Source organism: Ceratocystis lukuohia (assembly GCF_044167205.1).
Source record: "Ceratocystis lukuohia strain C4212 chromosome Unknown Supercontig6_pilon, whole genome shotgun sequence".
Taxonomy (NCBI): Eukaryota; Fungi; Ascomycota; class Sordariomycetes; order Microascales; family Ceratocystidaceae; genus Ceratocystis; species Ceratocystis lukuohia.
The window spans coordinates 1,528,276-1,548,678 of record NW_027263525.1 but is presented as its reverse complement, the minus strand read 5'-3'; the positions used below and the strand labels follow the sequence as shown (position 1 = coordinate 1,548,678).

General features: G+C 48.2%; 4 protein-coding genes across 4 annotated transcripts; 3 read left to right on the top strand and 1 right to left on the bottom strand.

The window, feature by feature from the left end:
• Nucleotides 1-2,981: 2,981 nt before the first annotated feature.
• Nucleotides 2,982-8,805, top strand: HOO65_060356 (TATA-binding protein-associated factor MOT1; the record flags this gene model as incomplete). The annotated part of the gene is made up of 3 exons (XM_071003588.1): nt 2,982-2,992; nt 3,071-3,088; nt 3,171-8,805. 3 exons carry the CDS (start codon nt 2,982-2,984, stop codon nt 8,803-8,805), a joined length of 5,664 nt encoding a protein of 1,887 aa, XP_070857706.1.
• Nucleotides 8,806-9,387: 582 nt separating this feature from the next.
• On the top strand, nt 9,388-10,970 carry HOO65_060355 (Hsp90 co-chaperone Cdc37; the record flags this gene model as incomplete). The annotated part of the gene is made up of 2 exons (XM_071003853.1): nt 9,388-9,411; nt 9,483-10,970. 2 exons carry the CDS (start codon nt 9,388-9,390, stop codon nt 10,968-10,970), a joined length of 1,512 nt encoding a protein of 503 aa, XP_070857705.1.
• Nucleotides 10,971-12,527: 1,557 nt separating this feature from the next.
• Nucleotides 12,528-14,169, top strand: HOO65_060354 (Protein PNS1; the record flags this gene model as incomplete). Its single annotated transcript, XM_071003839.1, has 2 exons — nt 12,528-12,806; nt 12,874-14,169. The coding sequence occupies 2 exons, from the start codon at nt 12,528-12,530 to the stop codon at nt 14,167-14,169; spliced, it is 1,575 nt and encodes a 524-aa protein (XP_070857704.1).
• Nucleotides 14,170-16,041: 1,872 nt separating this feature from the next.
• HOO65_060353 (Autophagy-related protein 17) lies at nt 16,042-17,800 on the bottom strand (the record flags this gene model as incomplete). Its single annotated transcript, XM_071003813.1, has 2 exons — nt 16,042-17,073; nt 17,168-17,800. The coding sequence occupies 2 exons, from the start codon at nt 17,798-17,800 to the stop codon at nt 16,042-16,044; spliced, it is 1,665 nt and encodes a 554-aa protein (XP_070857703.1).
• Between the last annotated feature and the right edge of the window lie 2,603 nt (nt 17,801-20,403).

Below are 20,403 nucleotides of genomic sequence, written 5' to 3'. Positions count from 1 at the left end.
CATATATACAGTACAATAATACTCTTCTCAAGAAGCAGATCTGGGGTAACCTTTTCGCGCTCAGGGACGGCAATATACCAATATGAACAGACATGAACAGACATAAATGAAGGTACACTCAACACCAAAAGAAGGACACCTTGGCTTCATCCCGTTGTAACACAAGAAGGCACTCAGGTATGTGTAGGGTGGAGAACTGCGCCTCATCTGTGGAGAGCCCTCGCATGAGGAATATCGTAAGGGTTAAGGCTAGGGAAAACATGAATCAGTTACGGAAGAATGGAAGCTCAAGAAGGCAACGCGTAAAAGTAGGAGAGACAACAAGATGACGGAGACCCTGGAGCGAGAGTGTTGCAAGCAATCCTACAGAATCTCTCAGCATCTATGATGGATGATGGATGGGATGGCAGAAAGGCTCAATGTTTTGACTTGTCCGTACCTCTTCATCTGCAGAATCAACTATTGACCTGTGTAAATGAATCCTGGCTAGCGACGGTACGCTTGTCTTCAAACTCTTTACCTTATTGTCTTGTCTGAGCTATGCTATTTCTATGAATATCTTTCTGCGTCACGAGATTCCACTCCACGCCTTTCATCGGTCAGTTCATCGCCCCCCTTTTTTATGTTCCAGGTCGGGCCACCATCAAGCCTCCTAAACCCACAAATAAAAAAATTCCCTTGACTGATTGTGATTATCGACGATCTGATTTGCGGAACGAAGGGCTCATGATTGTATTTATTTCCTTTTCTTTCATCAACTAGACTAGAATCGGCAAGTACGAGACACAAAAACCATTTCATAGCAGCAGCAGACAATACAAATCAAACTACGAAAAGTTTCCCTTGGTTATGGCGTGGATGATAGCCCCCAATTGAGAAAGGATATCCAATTTACTTTAGCCTTGTGATAATACGGGACAGGGCTGAGATAAGAAAGACTATGTAATAGACATCTTATTCAACAAGGAGGAGAGAATAGGAAAAAGAAAAGTCAGGGCTAGAAGAGCTTCATGCTAATCGGTGAATGTGAAAATGGGAAAGCACATGCCAGCCAGAAAAGAAGTGGATATAAAAAAAATAAAAGGCTTGGAGAAGGAGCGAAAGAAAAACCAAGTTGCAGCTACCGCTTTGGGCACACTAGCCTCAGGGAATGGGAAAGAATAGTAGAGAATTACCCAAACGAATGAACAGATTAAGAAAACAAAGGCTAAATTTTTTGTAACAGCAAGTATAGAGACGTAAGTGTTGGTAGGATAACCATCACTAATTGGGGGAAGTAAACATCGCTAACCCGAGAGTAAATAGAGCGGGTGTTGCCCAGATGAATGCTCCTAGTTTGATAGTTATGAGCAGAGGTAAAATACTTGCAGGCTTGCCCCGGTTTTTTGTTTTCTGTCTAGGATAACACCGAATGAGAAATAAAGAGAGACAGGAAAGAAAGAAGAAAAAGCACAAAATCGTAAAATGCAAGCGAAAGAAAGTAGTAAGTGCAAGCAAACAGGCTGGTGGGAGGGGGGGGGGGGCTGGATGGACTTGGCCCTTGGCTAAAGAAGAAGGTAGAAAAAAAACCGCCATACAAAGGAAAGAGGAAAGCATAAAACGGTAGTAACTGAGCTAAGTGATGACCTTTTTTTCTTTTATTTCTCTTTCTGACTTTTTTCTCATCTTTTTTGGAAAGAAGTTGGGAAGAATTAGGAAGGAGAAAAGATGACAAGTACTCCACATGTACCTGGGGCTAAAGAACAGGGGTCGGGCAGGCATTGGCAGGTCTTTTGTAGTCTTTGGTTGGCTGCGTTTGGTGTGTTTTGGTGTGTTTGAAGCCAGGAGTGACCAGGAGAGAGTAGGGGAAAATGGGCAAGTGGGCAACAACGCGGTACTTCCAGGGTACCGCATGACAGGGCCCCGGTCAGTCCTATGAATGGGACCCAGCAACACGTATAAAATAGCATGTGCTATACTTATAGAGCGGCCTGCCCCTCGGCCCCCTCGCCTTTGATTCTTCTCGCTGATTTATTCTTCCCATCTTTTTTTTTTCTGGCCCCAAAGCAGCTTTTTGGTCAGGCGCTTTTTGATACGTGGCAACCCTTTTCTCTTGTGTTCGCTCCCAACCAAGACTTCCATTCCCATCTCTGGACTTGCCAGGTCTTTTTTGCTGTAACAATTTATCTGTAATTGTTCCTTTTTTGGTGGGATTTCTTTCCTCGTCGCTTGTGACGATATTTTTAATTCTTTTTTATTTTGCCTTTTTTATTTTTTCTTTCTCGACCTGTTTCCTTTATGACGACGACTTTCCCTATTGCAAGTCTGATATGACTCTTCCATAAACCCTCTTTTCGTGTCTATTTTCTTTTTACGCTTTGGACAAGATTGCCTCCTCCCTTTCTATTCGCGATAGCTCGGCATCTTTGCTATCCTGTCTTGCTCTATTGAAGCTGGCTAGGTCCAAGCTAAGAGCTAAAAAGGAAGCCTGCAGCTTTTGTGTAAGCACAGCAACCCACTATAATCAGTATAAATGCTGTGTACCGCCTGCTTGCTGATTCTGGCTGCATGCTTGGTTGCCTATTAGATATATCAACCAACAGCTAGCCCTTGTGCAATGCACATGTCGACTTTCCTTTTTTATTTCTACATCAGCACTATATACATTTGTACACTATAGAAAAAGCCTAGGGCTCTAACAACTTGACTTGTAGACCCGGACTCAAACTTCCCGCCTTCCTGCAGCAAGGCCGGCCTGTGATCTGAGGCCACCTTCCTCATTATCAGCTTCACTTGCACTCTGTAAGTCTCAGGTAGACACATGCATACACATATGCATATATGCACCCCGGGCACCCCATCCTGACAGTACATTAACATTTGGAGGTCACACTAACAATACTATGTCTAGGCAAGCCAAAGGATGACAAAGCTGCCTTGAAGGCTGAACAAAAACCATTCAACCCAATCACCTTATACTACCATTTACAGCCTAGCTCACCATGGCTTCAAGGTGAGTCGATTTCCTTTGTTTTTTTTTCCCATCCGTCCGCATTAGTCGTGTAACATTGTATACTAATATCTCATATAGACTCGATCGCATTGTAACGTGAGTAGAAACACTAGCAGCTGATCTCCTTTGTTTGTAGCTGACATTTGTGTCCCATATCTAGACTACTGGAAACAGGTAGCACTCGCCTCATTAGAGAGACTGCCGTCAACCAACTTGCCGACTGGCAAAAACAACAACCCGAAGAACTCTTCAATCTGCTTGCTCGCGTTGTGCCCTATCTCAGACATAAGGACTGGGAGACAAGAGTAACAGCTGGAAATGCCATTGGCAAGATTGTCGAAAATAGCGTCCTTTATGACCCCAACGAAGATGAGGATAGCTCCTTGGCGCCAGTTAAGACCCTTGATGACGATGCCAGTGCTGTGAAAAAAGAAGAGGACTCAAGTTGCACAAGCACAACTCCTAATGAGGGTTTGTTTTCATTTGATACTCTAAACATAGCCAATGTCGCTCTTTACGGCCGTGAATTGCTACGTGGCGGTCCTGTTGATGTGAATCTGGCATTATTGGACTCGATAGGGCGTCTGAATCACTTGAAAAAGACGTTAAATGGTCGCCTAGGTCTGCTTGGCCGCAAGTTTAACGACGAGGAAATTCCCGTACCCATTGAGGTCGGTAGCCCCATGCACGTCGACGGCAGTAGCAACGGTGCCTCTATTAAAAGTGAGGGTCCTTCTGGAGCTGCTGGAGATGAATCGGGCCTTAGCACTCGCCAGCTCAACGTTTTGAAGCGCAAGCGTAAACGCGAGGCTCAGAAAGCTGCTCAAGGTAAATCTGGCTTTGGCGATCTGTCAATCCGCAGAAGCAATCCCACCACCATTGAGTCCACAGGTGGTGCTGATGACGATGAGTCAAAAAAGGGCAAGGTGAATGATTTCTTCAACCTCGACCGCCCGACTGACGTTGACGAGGATTCAAAAGTGGTATCGGAGTTTAAGGGCCCTGTTGTGCCTATCAAGTCAGAAATTGAGGCTGAAAATGTTCTCGAAGGCTCCGAGTGGCCCTTTGACCGGCTTTGCGAATTCCTCAAGATGGACCTGTTTGATACCAACTGGGAGACTCGGCATGGTGCTGCCATAGGTCTAGGGGAAATTCTTCGTGTACACGGCGCTGGTGCTGGCCGTCTCCGCGGCATGTCGCGAGACAAGAACAGCCAGCTGAATAAGCAATGGTTGGACGATATGGCGTGCCGCCTCTGCTGTGTCCTCATCCTAGACCGCTTTTCTGATTATAGCTCCGATACTTCCGTAGCCCCCATCCGCGAAACTGTCGGCCAAACTATGGGTTCTGTATTGAAGCATCTGCCAAAGTCTTCCGTCTTGGGCGTCTACAAAATCCTCTACCGAATGGTGATGCAAGACGATCTTAACTTGCTAAATCCAAGTTGGGGCATTTGCCATGGTGGCATGATTGGTTTGCGCTACGTTGTAGCTGTACGTAAAGACCAGCTTCTCGCCAACAAAGAAATGGTTGATGGAATAGCTCAGGCGGTTATGAAGGGGCTGGCCGATAACGATGATGACGTGCGGTCAGCTAGTGCAGCCACTTTAATCCCCATTGCCAAAGAGTTTGTGGACATGAGACCTTTGAGTCTTGACTCCTTGATCGACATTGTGTGGAATAGCTTGTCGAATCTCGGTGACGATCTTAGCGCCAGCACTGGCAAGATTATGGACCTCTTGGCCACTATGTGCAGCTTCCCTGAGGTTCTCCGCATCATGCAAGCCACTGCTGCTCAGGATGCCGAGCGATCCTTCTCCCAGCTTGTCCCGCGTCTTTACCCCTTCTTACGTCACACTATCACTTCGGTGCGGTTGGCAGTGCTCAAGGCACTGGTAACCTTTGCTAACTTGGAGGTCAATGCTGGTTCAAATGCTTGGCTTAATGGTAGGCTTTTGCGGTTGATCTTCCAGAACATATTAGTTGAGCGAGACAAACAGACCTTGGAAAAGTCTATGGAGGTTTGGTCAGCTCTGGTCAGCACTCTGTCCAAGGATTCCCAGGTTCTTGCCGATGAGTTTGGCGCCCATGCTTCCGACCTCATCGAGCTAACCCTGTGCCCTATTGGCACATCACGCAACAATGTCCCTATGAAGGCACATCTCTTCCAAAAACCCTCAGGGGGATTCTATCATCTTCCAGGCATCCCGGCTTCTACAGCTAGGAGCTCACCTGTTGATTCCTCGGCTCCTGGAGACAGACCACAGAAGCGCCGCCGCAAATCTACCAAGGTTGAAGAGCCCCCACCCGCCATGTCTAGTACAACCCATGACGTTGATGGCCACATGATGCAGGGCGATGTTGACTTGGTGGGAATGGATACTCTTACTCGATCGCGTGTCTATGGCGCCCGTGCTCTCGGCTTGATCCTGGCTGTCCTTCCCTCGAATCTTACCCAGTCTTTGAGTTCCTTGATTGTTGAGGGTATGAATAGACCTTACTCCTCAACTCAATGGACTGCTGCCATGATCATTGATGAGACGGCAAAGAACAGCATGGTCACTAAGATCTTTGATGTCTTCATCCCTAATCTCCAGAAAGTCATTGATTCCGAGCGTCCCTCATCATATCGCGAGCTTGTTGGGCACTTCCAAAGAGTCCGTTCTCAGTGCCAGCAAATGTTTAACATTTTCCGTGACCATGGCAAGGTTTCTGCCAGCCGTATGCCTCTATTGCCCGTTATTGTTCAAGGAGAGGCTGAGGCTGGCCCTAGTGCCTTCTCTCTCACTCATGCTGAGAAGGCTATTGCCGAAGACTTCGAGAAACTCAAGAAGCTGATGTCGCCTGGGCATCGTATGATTGTTGCTCCGCAAGTTGAAGATGCCCGCATCTTGACACGCAACTCTATAGAAGAGGCCTGTTCTGCAAAGATCCTCCGCGATATACGTGTCAAGGCAGCAGCAGCATCGGCCCTTGTTGCTATTCGGGCCCTACCTAAGAAACCTAGCATCCTCATCAAGTCGATTATGGACAGCATCAAGTCAGAGGAGAACCTTGTGCTTCAAAACCGCGCTTCCGCAACTATCGCCCAACTGGTGCGCTTGTTTGTTGAGCTTGGCCGACGTGGTCCAGCTGACAAAGTTGTCGCTAATCTTGTCAAATTCTCTTGCATGGAAGTTGCCGAGACACCGGAGTTCCCTGTGCATGCTACTAAGACTGACTGTATCTTGTCTATGCTAAAGGAAGAGGATAGACCAGATCACGCTGATGCTATTCAGTGGGCCAAAGAAGTTAAGGCTGCACGGATCACACGTCGTGGTGCTAAAGAAGCCCTCGAAATGCTGTCTCATGCGTATGGACCCAAGCTTCTGGAGATGGTTCCTAGCTTGCGGCAATTTATGGAGGCTCCTCTTGTGCAGGTGTTTAGCACTGATGAGCTCCCCACTGCTGTTCACGATGCCGAAGACACTCTGGGCCAAGATGTGGTCGATGCCTTGTCAGTTATACGCACCCTCACGCCTAGCATTGCCCCTGAACTCCATGAATTTGTGCTTAGTATGCTTCCGTACATTATCAAGGCGTTACATTCTAAGCTGTCTGTCTTCCGCTACATGGCTGCCAAGTGTATGGCAACGATTTGCAGTGTCATTACGGTCCAGGGTATGACTGCCCTGGTTGAGAAGGTCTTGCCTTCCATCAGTAACCCCGTCGATCTTCATTACCGCCAAGGAGCTACTGAAGTCATTTATCACTTGATTGCCGTAATGGGTGATGGTATCCTTCCCTACGTCATCTTCCTTATTGTCCCAGTATTGGGTCGCATGAGTGATTCCGATAACGACATCCGCCTTATTGCTACGACATCTTTTGCAACACTAGTGAAGCTGGTGCCTCTTGAGGCTGGAATTCCCGACCCACCGGGTCTTTCCGAAGAGCTCCTCAAGGGCCGTGACCGCGAGCGTACATTTATTTCACAGCTTCTCGACCCCAAGAAGGTGGAGCCATTCAAGATTCCTGTTGCCATCAAGGCAGAGCTGCGTTCGTACCAACAAGAGGGTGTCAATTGGTTGCATTTCCTCAACAAGTACCATCTCCACGGTATTCTTTGCGACGATATGGGTTTGGGAAAGACACTGCAGACCATCTGCATTGTATCTAGTGATCACCACCAAAGAGCAGAAGAGTTTGCCAAGACTGGAGCTCCTGATGTCCGTCGTCTACCGTCACTTATTGTTTGCCCACCAACACTGCCTGGCCATTGGCTTCAGGAGCTCAAGAACTATGCGCCATTTTTGTCGGCTGTTGCGTACGTTGGTTCCCCTGCCGAGCGACGTGCTATGCAGAGCAAGATTTCCGGTTATGATATCGTCATTACATCGTATGATGTATGCCGCAACGATATCGGCTTCTTGGAGCAGTCTACGTGGAACTATGTGGTACTGGATGAGGGTCATCTGATCAAAAACCCCCGTGCCAAGATCACGCTCGCAGTCAAAAAGCTAGCGTCGAATCATAGACTGATTTTGACTGGTACTCCTATCCAGAACAATGTGCTTGAGCTGTGGTCGCTGTTTGACTTCTTAATGCCCGGTTTCCTCGGTGCTGAAAAGGTTTTCCATGATCGTTTCTCCAAGCCTATTGGCGCGTCTCGTCATGCTAAGGCATCATCCAAAGAACAGGAAGCCGGTGCTCTTGCAATTGAAGCACTGCACAAGCAAGTTCTTCCATTCTTATTGCGTCGTCTCAAGGAGGAGGTTCTCAACGATTTACCACCCAAGATCCTGCAAAACTATTATTGCGACATGTCAGAGCTACAGAAGAAACTGTTTGAAGATTTTGTCAAGAAGCAGGGCAAGAAGATTCACGAAGAGGCTGGAAAGGAAGACAAGGATTCTAAACAGCACATCTTCCAAGCCCTACAGTACATGCGCAAACTGTGCAACTCGCCGGCATTGGTGATGAAACCCGGCCATAAGTCGTACGATGACACGCAAAAGTTCCTATCTAAGCAGGGTACTAGTCTTGAGGACCCAAACCATGCACCCAAGCTGACTGCCCTACGAGATTTGCTTGTCGATTGCGGCATTGGCGTTGAGGGCGACAACGGGAACGACCCGCTGTACCAGCCTATCAAGCCACATCGTGCGTTAATTTTCTGTCAGATGAAAGAGATGCTTGATATGGTACAGAACACCGTGCTTAAGGCTATGTTGCCGTCAGTTTCGTATCTTCGCCTGGACGGCTCCGTCGAGGCCAACCGCCGTCAGGACATTGTCAACAAGTTCAATGGAGACCCATCGTATGATGTTCTCCTTCTCACCACCTCGGTTGGTGGTTTGGGCCTGAACTTGACTGGAGCTGACACGGTAATTTTTGTCGAGCACGATTGGAACCCGCAAAAGGACCTGCAGGCCATGGATCGGGCACATCGTATTGGTCAGAAGAAGGTTGTCAACGTGTACCGGCTAATTACACGCGGCACGCTGGAGGAGAAGATTCTTAGTCTGCAACGCTTCAAGATCGATGTGGCTTCGACAGTGGTTAACCAGCAGAACGCAGGCTTGGCAACGATGGACACAGACCAGATTCTGGATCTGTTTAGCTTGGACGATTCAGGGCCTAGTCTCATAACTGACAAGCCTTCTAATGGCAACGACATTGAGGGCCGTGAGGAGGATATGGTAGACGTGGAAACGGGCGATGTCAGAGTTCCCGGAAAGAAGGCCTGGACAGATGGTTTGGGTGAACTGTGGGATAACAAAGAGTATGAGGAGAGCTTTGACCTCGATGGCTTCTTGAAGAAGATGCAGTAGTAAAAGGACGGCGCAAGGCAATAGGGAAAGTATGGCGGTGTCTATTTCCTCGCGTATTTCTGTGTGTATTGCTTGTTTTAGTGTAGTTTTATCTTAGCATGGCGTTGTCGAGTACGTGTTTTGTTTTCCCGTTTTGTTTTCTCTATTTAGTTAGCTTTGCTATCTCTTTCTGCCAGCAAATGGCTTTTATCCTCTCTTGTCCTTGGTCTTCTTGTGATGTCAGACGAGGCTGACGACTTGACCTCTTTCAGCCTTGCCCCACACCAGCTAGGATACTTCTCCCTATTTGCTTTTTATTAGTGGGATGATGAACTTTTTTGGTGGGGTAGCTCGTTCTGAAGGGTTCCTTGGCCTTCTAAATTTACAGACAACTAACCATTCTTCCCTTCAACCGACACCTTGTTTTTGGATCACGTACACAAGCTTCCATCTTCTTGTGGCATTCTACGCTTATTTTCCTTTGGTTATATGGATACAAACTGCCATTTTATTGTGTTCTAGCTCCACAGCTGCATATCCATATACATACACCTATTCTTTACAACTAACAACCATCAAGTCATCATAAGCTATAGCTGCAAGATGCCCCTCAACTATAGCAAATGGGTACGAGTCCTCTCTCCACAACATCTATCATGTGCAATAACTCACCTGGTTCTATTTCTTCTCTCTATTAGGATGCCCTCGAGCTCAGCGACGACTCTGATGTCGAAGTTCACCCTAATGTCGACAAAAAGTCGTTCATTCGAGCCAAACAGAACCAAATTCACATGGAACGTGCGCAGCGAAAAGCCCAGATCGAAGCTTACCACTACGAAAAGATTGTCGACACTGGCCTACTATCGCGCATAGAGGCGCTGATCGCTTACCTCAAATCCAACTCTGCCGCTATTGCCTCAGGCGAAAAGAATGCCGGCCAAGTTGCATTTGCTGCTGTTATGGAGACAGCGCCTAAGGATAAATCTGCCGACAATCCCCCACCACGCCCGCAGGTCATGCAAGAGGCTGACAAGAAGCCGCCGACATATACGGAGATGTTGATGGGCCTCCTGGACCAGGTAAACAAGACCCTTGAGGAGAAGAAGGTGGCGACTGAAGGGCGGTTCAACGCGATTATCGAGGAACTTGGGGTACATGTGGCCAAGATAAAGCAACTTTCGGCTGAGAATGCAAAGAAATGCGAGGAATTAGAGAAACTGGAGGGCAAAAAAATCACAAGCGAATCGTACCACACAGGCTTTGATAGCTCGCATGTCAACAAGAATAAAGAACCTGCTGGCGAGTCGTCGAAGGCCAAAGAGGCCCAGAGCCAAGTCGAGCTGATCAACCCCAACTTTGACATGAACACTGGCCGCGAGAAGGGTGCCCCGCCCTCGGCCCTGGAAAACGACGACGAGGAAATTGCTGCATCTCCGCTCGCTAAGCAATTCGCCCGCATCCCGCCCAATGACCATGCCGCTGCGCTTTCTTTCCTACGTGCGAACCCGCAAGTACTCTCGGAGCGTGAGCAGGATGGCCTGATGGTCGATGCCTTTGATGCAGCCTTGGAGGGCCGCGATGATCTGTGTCGGCAAAACGTGCACCAGGCGTTGCTGATCCAGTATTGCCGCGCATTGGGCAAGGATGGCGTAGCCATGTTCTTCCAGCGCATTACGACACGTGGGCATCAAGCTCAGGACGTATTTTTCAAGGACGTTCAGGATACGTACATGCGCATCCGCACACGGGCACGCGAGATTGTGCGCGAGCGTGCGGCTAAGCCCGAGGGCGTGGAGCAGATTCAGCTTGAGGCTGTGGAGCCTGGCACGGAGATTTCCATCGAGGTTCCGCCTAAAGATAGCGCGGACCCTGAAGTACAGGCTAGCAGAATAATCTTTGAGAGCTTCTCAGAAGATATGCAAAAGGCGCTCGAGAGTGGCAGCCTCGAGAAGGTCAATAAAGTTCTAGGCGAGATGAAGGTAGATGAGGCCGAGGCGCTAGTGGGCCAACTGGGCGATGCAGGCATTCTGGGCGTCAATGAGCTCATCGATGCTACAACGGAGGAAGGGAAGCAGCGCCAGGCGCAGATCAAGGAAGAGGGAAAACAGGCTAAGGAGGCGCGGGAAAAGGCTGCTGCCGAGGAAGAGGCGACATTGGCACCGGAGGCCGTGCCTGACCCGGAGTAAGCTAGAGCATATGAAGAAATAGCGCTGAATGCTAGTCTACGAATTGGGGGTTTATCGATGGGCAGTTTGAATGAAGAGCGACTACAATGATGCGCAGTGATACAGGCTAGGGGCAATGAATCTTTCTATGGGTAGTAAGATAAAGCTGAAGCTGGTAGCTTGTCTAGCCAGACGGGAAATTAGTCTACGAAGATGACGCGAAGGAAGTAGAGGGAGAATCCCTGCGCGCCTGAAGGGCTTTGTCCTAGTCCGTTTTTGACGCGATAAGAGCGAGTGGCCGGAATGAGAAAAGCCGACGTATGACAATGTAGAGGCAAGGGGAGAGGCCAAGCGACTTCCGCAAACAAAACAAAGGACCCATCTCTCTTGGACTTCACCTAGTTCTCCTGGTCGGTATTCCCTTCCTCCCGCTTGACGCTGAAGCTATTCTTGGCTTCATTTAGATTTAACGAGACCGGGAAGGGGGCCATTTTCTGATGACCGATGAAGCTGGCGCATGAAAAAACGCGACAAAAAGAGGAGACAAAAAGAAGCCATGACCAAAATTCATCCAAGTAGAGTCTGGTAGGAGAGGAGCACAAGCCACATGGAAGCCCTAGTGTGATACGTTTACTGCAATTTTTGGTCTTTGTGTTTTCATGTGTGGATATGGAGTACTGATCCTATGTTGTTCTTTTGGGCAAATATAGCAAAGAAGGCTAAAGAAGGACGTAGAATCTATATGGTGATATGAATGAGGCAAGGCACCTTGGGTATGGCTAGTAGAAGATGAGAAAAGAAACTCGAGTCATAGTGCTTAGCGATAAAGATCCTGGTAATTCTTTCCCTCCCTGGCTTTGACGTCACGTCACGGCATATGTAATGGTAATGCAACCAAGGAAGGAAGCAGGAAGGAAGGAAACGATGCAAGGGAAGGAAGTTAGAAAAGCAGGGTATGTACGCTGTGCTGTAATGTAAGTACTAACTATAACAGAAACACGGCGCTGGCATTGACTGGTAACGGAAACTAGCGTTCTCCCCTTGTTTTGCGCTTTTGTGCTTATTCGTTCTTCTAATGTTGTTCCCGCTTCGACTTTGCCCTCTTGTTTTCTTGGTCTCATTCCCTTCTTTGTAAGATTGATACGATACCTATTTTTTGGGTAGTTTTGTTGACTTCCTTGTTTCCTGTCACTTACTCGCCCTCTTTCCTCTTTGGGAAGTAATATCATATCCACACCTTCTATTTCTCATCCAGCTTGGCCCGTTCTTGCCCTGTCTATCGTCTTTCCTTCTTATTTTCTCATCCACCTCTTGCTCTTTCTCTTCTTTCTTTCTCCTCAATATTTTTTCCCCTATTATCGTGACATTTGGTGCCTTTTTTATTTTTTTTTTTTAGCAGCCTCTTGGCCTATCTTCTTATCGCAATTCTTAGTTTTATATCTTACCATAAGTCTCGCTTCGCGCTTGGCATTTGTGCCACTTCTACTTGTTGACATTCTACCGCCCATATTGCATCATAGCCTTTTCATTACTATCTTGCGGTATCATTAGCCTAAGTCTTCAACGCACTCGCGAATTATGTCCTACAACCACGGATACGCTGGTTATCCTCCCCAACAGAACGGCTGGCAGCAACCATACCAGCCTAATCCGCCCCAGCCAAACTATAGTAGTTATCCCCAGCAAGACTACAGTCAACCGGCCCCTGGGAATTACCAGCAGGCGCCTCCACCTAATGGGGCCCCGCCTGCCTACAGTTTCTACCCGCCGACGAATGAGAACAAGGAAAACTATACCTTCAATGATGCCTTCAAGTTGCAGCAGCCTAAATACAACGATATATGGGCTGGTATACTAGTGCGTTTGACTTGGATCCTGCCTCTTGCGCTTGACTCTCTACTAACCTGCAGTCCTTGAAATGTAGTTCCTCGTTGCCCAAGGCGGCTTCCTTGCTATTGCTGCCCTAGCCCTCACAAGCTACACGGGCACTAACCGCGCCGGTCATGGCATCTACGACGGCGACTCCAGCTTTGGCTTGAACACTAGCACCGCCATTCTGTTCGCATTCTGTCTTGGTGTCGCCTTTGTTCTTGGCTATCTATACATCAATGTAGCACGCGCGTTTCCTAAACAGTTTATTTGGGTCACTGGTATCCTCAATATCGTCCTTGCCATTGCAACGGGCGTGTACTACCTTTGGGCGGGCACAACGTACGCTGGCGTTGTGTTCCTGGTTTTTGGTGTCCTTCAGATCATCTTCTTCATCGGATGGCGCAAGCGTATTCCTTTCTCCGCCTTTATGCTTCGTACTGCCACTGATGTCGCCAAGGGCTACGGTCATGTGTGGATGGCTAGCTTTTTTGGTGGCCTGGTTGGTATTGCCTTTGGTGCGCTTTTCTCTGCGACACTTGTTGGGCTGTATGTGCGTTACGACAAATCTAGCCATTCACAACTGATCGGCTTTATTGCTTATATTACCTTTGCCATGTACTGGTTCACTGAGTGGCTCAAATACACCATCCACACCACGGTATCTGGCGTTTATGCTTCATGGTACTTTAGCCCACGAAACTTCCCTAAACATGCTACCCGCAGCTCCCTGCGCCGTGCTGTTACTTACTCTTTCGGCTCCATCAGCCTTGGTTCTCTGATCACGGCCATCATCCAGGCCTTGCGCCAGTTGTGCTCCGTAGTACGTAGTCAGGCTGGCGCTGATAACAATATTGGCTTGTGGATTCTGTTTTGCTGTCTTGACTGCATCCTGTCTTGCATTAACTGGGCTGCCGACTTTATCAACCGCTTTGCCTTCTCCCACATTGCTCTCTACGGCGCGCCTTACATACAGGCTGCGAAGGATACATGGAACATGATCAAGCAGCGCGGCATTGATGCCCTGGTCAATGACTGTCTTATTGGCCCTGTCTTTTCTATGGGTGCCATGATGGTCGGCTACATTACCGCCCTGCTAGCCTATTTGTACCTGCGCTACACCGACCCCGTTTACAACAAGGGCGGAGACTACACGGCTGTCGTCATGGCATATGCCTTCCTCATTGGCTTCCAAGTCACTAACATCTTCACTACACCTATTTCCTCGGGCATTGACACCATTTTTGTGGCCGCTGGTTGGGACCCTGAAGTAATGCGTCGTGAGCATCCCGAACTATGGGGTGAAATGGCCCAGACGTATCCGGAGATTATGAACGGCTTACACGGCTAGGAAGCGCAGTTTTCTTTTGTATAACAAGCGCTCGTTCTAAAATATTTAATATAACCAAGCTTTCATATTACCCTTGTTCCTTTTTTAATTTATTTTGGATAATAAGACACTAGAATAGCAAACCAACAAAAAAGAAGATATACACTACTTCAACATACAAACCAACTCTATGCTAAGTTACCATGAACTCTAAAAAGTAAAGGTATCATCACCTGCCCCCACTCGGAGTCGAACCGAGGACCTTGTCATTACGAGTGACACGCGCTACCACTGCGCTATAAGGGCTGCTGCTTTCGGCTGATTGGGCGACAGAATTTGGCATATATTAATGAACGAGTCGGCCGGCGGATGCAGATTCCAGTAGACGTTAAATATATTCAAATCAAATCAAGCCGGCGGATGCAGGAGAATGAGTTGCTAGAAGATGACATCAGCCAGCAGCTCCTGTCCGGAATACGCCGTCGTATTGCTGCGAAATAACAGTAGGTAGGCGTAAAATAATACAATAACAATAACAATAGCGGATGCAGGAGCTGGGTACCTCGTCAAATATATCCAAGTTCAAGCATGAAGCCTGGCACTTCGCACCTCGAAGGCGACAGGATCCGCCGCATCCTCACGAAATGGGAAGGCGGATCCGGCAACCTAGCCCTGGAAAAGCCAGCCGGCAAAGTGCGCTGGGTCCAGAACACTGCAAAGTCCCAGGTAATGAAGCAGTCGACCAACTAGCCAAAGTGGGTTACAAGAGCAAGGACCTTTTGATCCCAAAGGCGACGATGTCACCGAAAGCAGCGAGATGATAGGGCAACAGAGCCTTTAAAGCAGACTCGCACAACTGAGTAAAAGATGACGGCCCGAAGATCAGATATCTCGGCCAAGCGCCGAACCATCCGAAACGATATGATATCGGCTGGATGAAGAGGCTATACAAAGTTATGACCATCTGAATCTTGACAGCGCGCTCCGAACACGGCGACTTCGGAGAATATCATGGGAAGCTCAAACACGTGAGCAGAAATACGATGCTAAATCCAAGGTTGTGAGCAAGCCAAGACCTCTAGCCATCCGTGGGAATATCGGGGCAATGGCAAGAAGCCACCCACGAGATTTGTGTGAAAGCTTCTTGCGGAAGACAGAAGGTACAGATATCTGGTAGAGAAACTTGACCCTAAGTAGAGGGAATGCCACATTAGCACTTGAAAGGGGACGGCATGGCGGTCGGTGTGTTTTCTCAGAAGTGGGAGAACAGCAGGAGAGAAGGCGACGAGGATGTGAATGAGGAAGAAAGAAGCGAAGGGAGAAGAGATAACAGGGTTTTTTTTCCTTCCAGAACCAGAGTGAGATGTCGATGAGGGCTCTACAAAAAGGTGCTGCGATAGGGGAGCTCTGGTTCCAGCAACCAGCAAAGGAAAAAATATCATGAGACAACATCTATGCATATGCATATGAAAGGACAAATCAGCTGTACTCTATTGGGACCTATCCCCGTGCCGAAATTCTGTGGCCGCCCGGGAGTGGTCTCCATTCGGAGTATGTCGTCGTGTTGCTGCCAGATAATAGTACCAAGACTCGAGGCTGCTGATAATACCTTTCTTTACCCTACCATTCAGGCTCATATTCTCCTTTCTAAGAGGTCTTACATGCCATTAACTGTAGTAGAAAGATGGCATATAGGAAATATATTTATAGATAGAAAGTATGAAAATTAGATACTCGGCTCTAGAGCTTCTGATATGGACTGCGAGACTGATACTCGCAACTGGTGTGACCAGCAAACACCTCCGATTAACAAGATCAACGTAGCAAAAAAGAGAATAAGACAAGAGGAAGAATGGGCTCAAGTCTAAAACCCGTGCTAAACCGCCTATACTCTTATGCATAGCGCTCCCTTAAAGTCTTCTCCTTTCCACCCCTACCACTCATCGTCTTGCGTGCCAGTTCGACTAAATCGCCTGGCAACTTGGGCATTCCAAACTCGAATGTGGTAGAGGGTCTGGTAGTATCCGCATTACGTGAATCATTCATAGGTACTACGCAGAAGCTTTGAATCGGCCGGTCTAGGTCGGGCCACAGATCGCCAGGCAATGAGTCGCCGTGGTCGGAGCGAAAGCGTTCCGTCTCGGTGGCATCCAGCTGCATAAGGCGGTCGACCTGTTCGCGTGCCTTGGCCCATACGTGGTGGATACGCTCCTCTACGTGACGACGTCGATCAGCCTCAACAAGCAGAGCATGGTATGTGCGATGATAGTCGTCAAAGCAGCGAGTTAGTGTATCCATAGAGATGAGATTCTCGCGGACGTTGCGCTTCTCTAGCGCCCAGCGCTGCGTAAACAAGCGTTCGGCTTCGATTAGTTCATGAATCCTGGCACCACTTTCTTTAAGCATGACAAAAGCATCTAGTGTGTGCAGGTACCGTGCCTGGACATCGTCAAGTTTGTCACGCATCTGGGCGAGAGCCTGTTCGATCATACGAGTTTGTTCGTTTATTTGCGCACTAGTGTCATCAACAATGGTGGAGTCTTCCACCACAACACTAATGAGTTGCATGAACTCCTGGGCTGTGACAGGCTTCATCTGGTCAAGCGAGTCATGCTGCTGAGACCAGATTTCTGGGGCACGCTCACGAGCCAAGGCGAGTGCGCCGGGCATGCTTTTAACAGCTACTAAGCAGTGATCAAAATGCTTGGATAGAGAGTCAAGACTTGTGGCGATATCATCAAGGTTCGATTGCGCCGAGGTTTGGAGCTTGGTCAGCTCAGGATCATGGGGCTTAATAGCTGAAGATAGGCGCGTTTTTTCCTTGTCTGTTGCGTTTGGGGCGGGACGGATGCCGATAAGAACCTCTAGAGTTTGGATATCGGCTATAAAGCGGTCACATTCATTTTGGAAGGCTGATCGTGCATCCTATATTTGAACGAGAAAAATGGTTAGAATATGGTATGAGCTTGTCAGTGACGTCATAGTTTAGTCTATGCAGCTAAGCCTTGATCTGACTTACTTGGAGTTCGTTGACAGCAACGCTAAGATCTTGTTCAATGCTCTTAACGTTTTCTTCCTCGGCGAAATCTAGCAATGTGCGCGTCTCTTCATCTTGCGGTCGCAAAGCCTTGTGGACTGCAGTCTGGTTAAGCATTATCAAACGATCTCGCAACTGGATATTAGCTTGCTCGATATGTGCTAGTATCTGTTTGAAATCCGCATCGGCAAGCTCTAATGTACTCAGCATACTGTCTCTAAGCTGCTTCAGTAACCTGATCTGGCTCTTAATGCCCTGGGTTACGAATGACGTCTGTGTTGAGGTGACGACTGCATCTTCTAGTAAAGCGGTGACCTCGGCAACGTTTCCAGTGGCGTTAACGGCGTTGGCAACAGAAGCAAGACTACTTTTGGCGGCCAGTAGGATATCAATTAGCCTCTCTGCGGAAATAGCTGGCTTTGGAGGTTCAACAAGACTCTGCCGACGAGACCGTGCATAGTTGTGTGCTTGTGTTTGAGATAAAGGCTGTTGTCGTGACTGCTTGGCATCGGCCATCTTGAAGGCTGCTTCTTTAGCGGTATTCAAAGACCCGTTTTTGAAGGCAGTGGTAGGGGTGGTGCCAAAAGCCGGATTGGAGCCCCGTAGACTAGCCATGGCGATAGGATAGCTGAAGCTTGGGCGTTTGAGGCGTTATGGTGGAAAGAGCTTAAATTGTGCAAATCCGAGGGCGTAGGCTTTGCGCTTGTATTTAGTGCTGGAAGTCTGATAGACAGCCAAAAATCATTAAACCTCGTTGAGTTGCTTGCTAGGTGTCTTTTGAATCGTAATTGGGCAGTTTAGGCTCTAAGGTCTGCCCGTCACATGGCGCATCAAAGAAGGGGCGCACAGCACGGCAGAAGCAAAAAACGGAGCCAATCGGCGCGTTGTTTACGTATAGACAAATAAAGGGACGGTGGAAAGTGGCCTTGGATAGCAAGGCATTAACACTGTCGGCATCGGATTTTCTGCTGATGGAAAGCGTGGGTAAGAGATGGAAGAAACTTGGGGGTGTATTCTTTTTATTGTTGTGTATCTAAAAGCAGAATGACGACAAGTTTGTTTTCAGATTAGGAGAGGCACATCAATAGATGCATGAGCCGCGGTAGATGCATATTTACTTTAGTAGCCCCGATAACAACGTCCTTATTCTGTGTCACCTTGTCGTTTTCTTTCCACCTCCAACTTAATGTACTTGTCTAGGTTTGGGCCTCAGAAAACTCAAACTTCGAATGGCCTTTTTGTTTGAATTCTTCGACATCTGTCTATTGCAATCCCACAACAATAAAACGGCGTATCCTAGGCGGAAGCAGTTGGCTGATGTCATCTTCCAGAACAACCCCCAGGGTGCTCATCGGAGCCTCGTCGACTAACTCGTCATGACTATTAGGATGTATTCTAGTTTTATCTTGTCCAGCCCTTTGTAATAGAGTGCACAGAAATAGGAGCCATAGGGATGGCTTTGGATGGGCGATATTTTTCCTGCCTCTTTCACCACCCTTCATGCTCGGGACATGGCGCCTAAGGCTCGTTTTGTTTTACCAATGATATCCGCTGCCCTGGGGTTATGTGGTAACTCCATTTGCGGCGGTCACTCCCTCAAGTTGTCTATCTTCCCGTTCGAGACGATAAGTGTCCCTGGGGGCCATATCTACTTCATCCTGTCTCTCTGCTTCTTCTTGTTTGATGAGCCACATTCGGGGCGGCATGTTTTACCTGTTAGCTTCAGACTTCAGCTCTGCGGAGTTTTGGACTTTTCTAGAAGCACCTAAACTTGAGCATATTCAACGCTTACGGGAATCGCGGAGACCAAACGACACTTCGCTAGAAACACGTTGCGCACTACGATGGCGGCGTTTTATTATCAATATTATGACCTTGTTTTATACCCAGGCTTAAACTTGAATAAATCTAACATCTATGGAAAACACAGAGATCAAACGACACCAAATTAACTACAGGACAAAATTGATCCTCTGCAAGGCTGAACGCAGGTTTGGGGCGAGAGAAGCGCGTATGCTTCCAAGCAAACTTGTTACTCGCCCTCATACTGTAGTCGTTGGAGAACAAAAAAAGAAAAGAAAAGAACAGGAAAGAACAGAATACGTGCCTACAAGTAAAAACGAGCGCTACGCCCGTCTCCGTGATAGCTCGTCCCCTGTTATGCGTTTGCTCGATACGCCCTCCATTTCGGGTCAAGTTTCTCTGCTAGGTATGTTCTCCAAGGAGTTTCTTCGCAAACCTCCTTGCTAGCTTCGTAGCGTTGGCCATGCATTCCCATGGGCGGCTGATGTCCTTCGGTTTTCCATAGTTTGGCACTTGGCACTTTGTCTAGACGCTTAGATGGCTGAACTAGGAGTGGTATTGCTGGAAGTCGCCATGCCATGTCTGGAGCGCGCTACCGAATATTTAATGACGCAGCCTCGGTGCGGCCCTTTCATCCAGTTCACATTGGATGGCTTTGAGAGTCCCAGCGTCTCTCCAAGGTGATCAGTCTTTGGGCAATTGTCACTCAGCCAGTCGGACTGTCTAGCGCTAGGCTTTCCAGTTTGCCTTCCGACCTTGCAAGAATGCGTCGGATCTCGTCGATATCGGGCTGAGAAATGCCCGATTTCCCCACTCACTTGCTGATTCACTTTGCTACTCCCGGGTTATCTACACACGCAGATTCATGCCTTCTGCTTATGGTGGGCAGCTTCAGCTCCAGTCTTGACTGCTCTGAGAGCCACGGTTGCTTCTGCATCTACCGCATTCCCCGCAGCCTTGTTCCAGCACCGTTCCTCCATGGTATACGGCCCAGACAGCTCCAATGTCGCCGCTGCTGAGTACATCCAGATTGTGTCCTGTGATTCCTTGTCGAGTAGGCTTAGGTGGGTGGACCTTGGCCGCCTCTTCTTTGCCCAGTTTCTCTGCGAGGCTTGATTTGAATATATTTAACGTCTACTAGAATCACTAAGATCAAACGACGCCGGATTGGTTACCGGACAGAATTGACACTCTGCAAGGCTGACCACAGATCTCATGCAGGAGAAGCTCGTATGCTCCCAAGCAAGCTTGTTACTCGCCCTCCTCCTGTAGCCTCTCTGCGAGACATTGTATTGTATTGTATTGTATTATTTTACGTCTACCTACCAATTATTTCGCGGTAATACGACGGCATATTCCGGACAGGAGCCGTTGGCTGATGTCAGCTTCCCGTGACTCCTCCTGGGCGGTCAGCA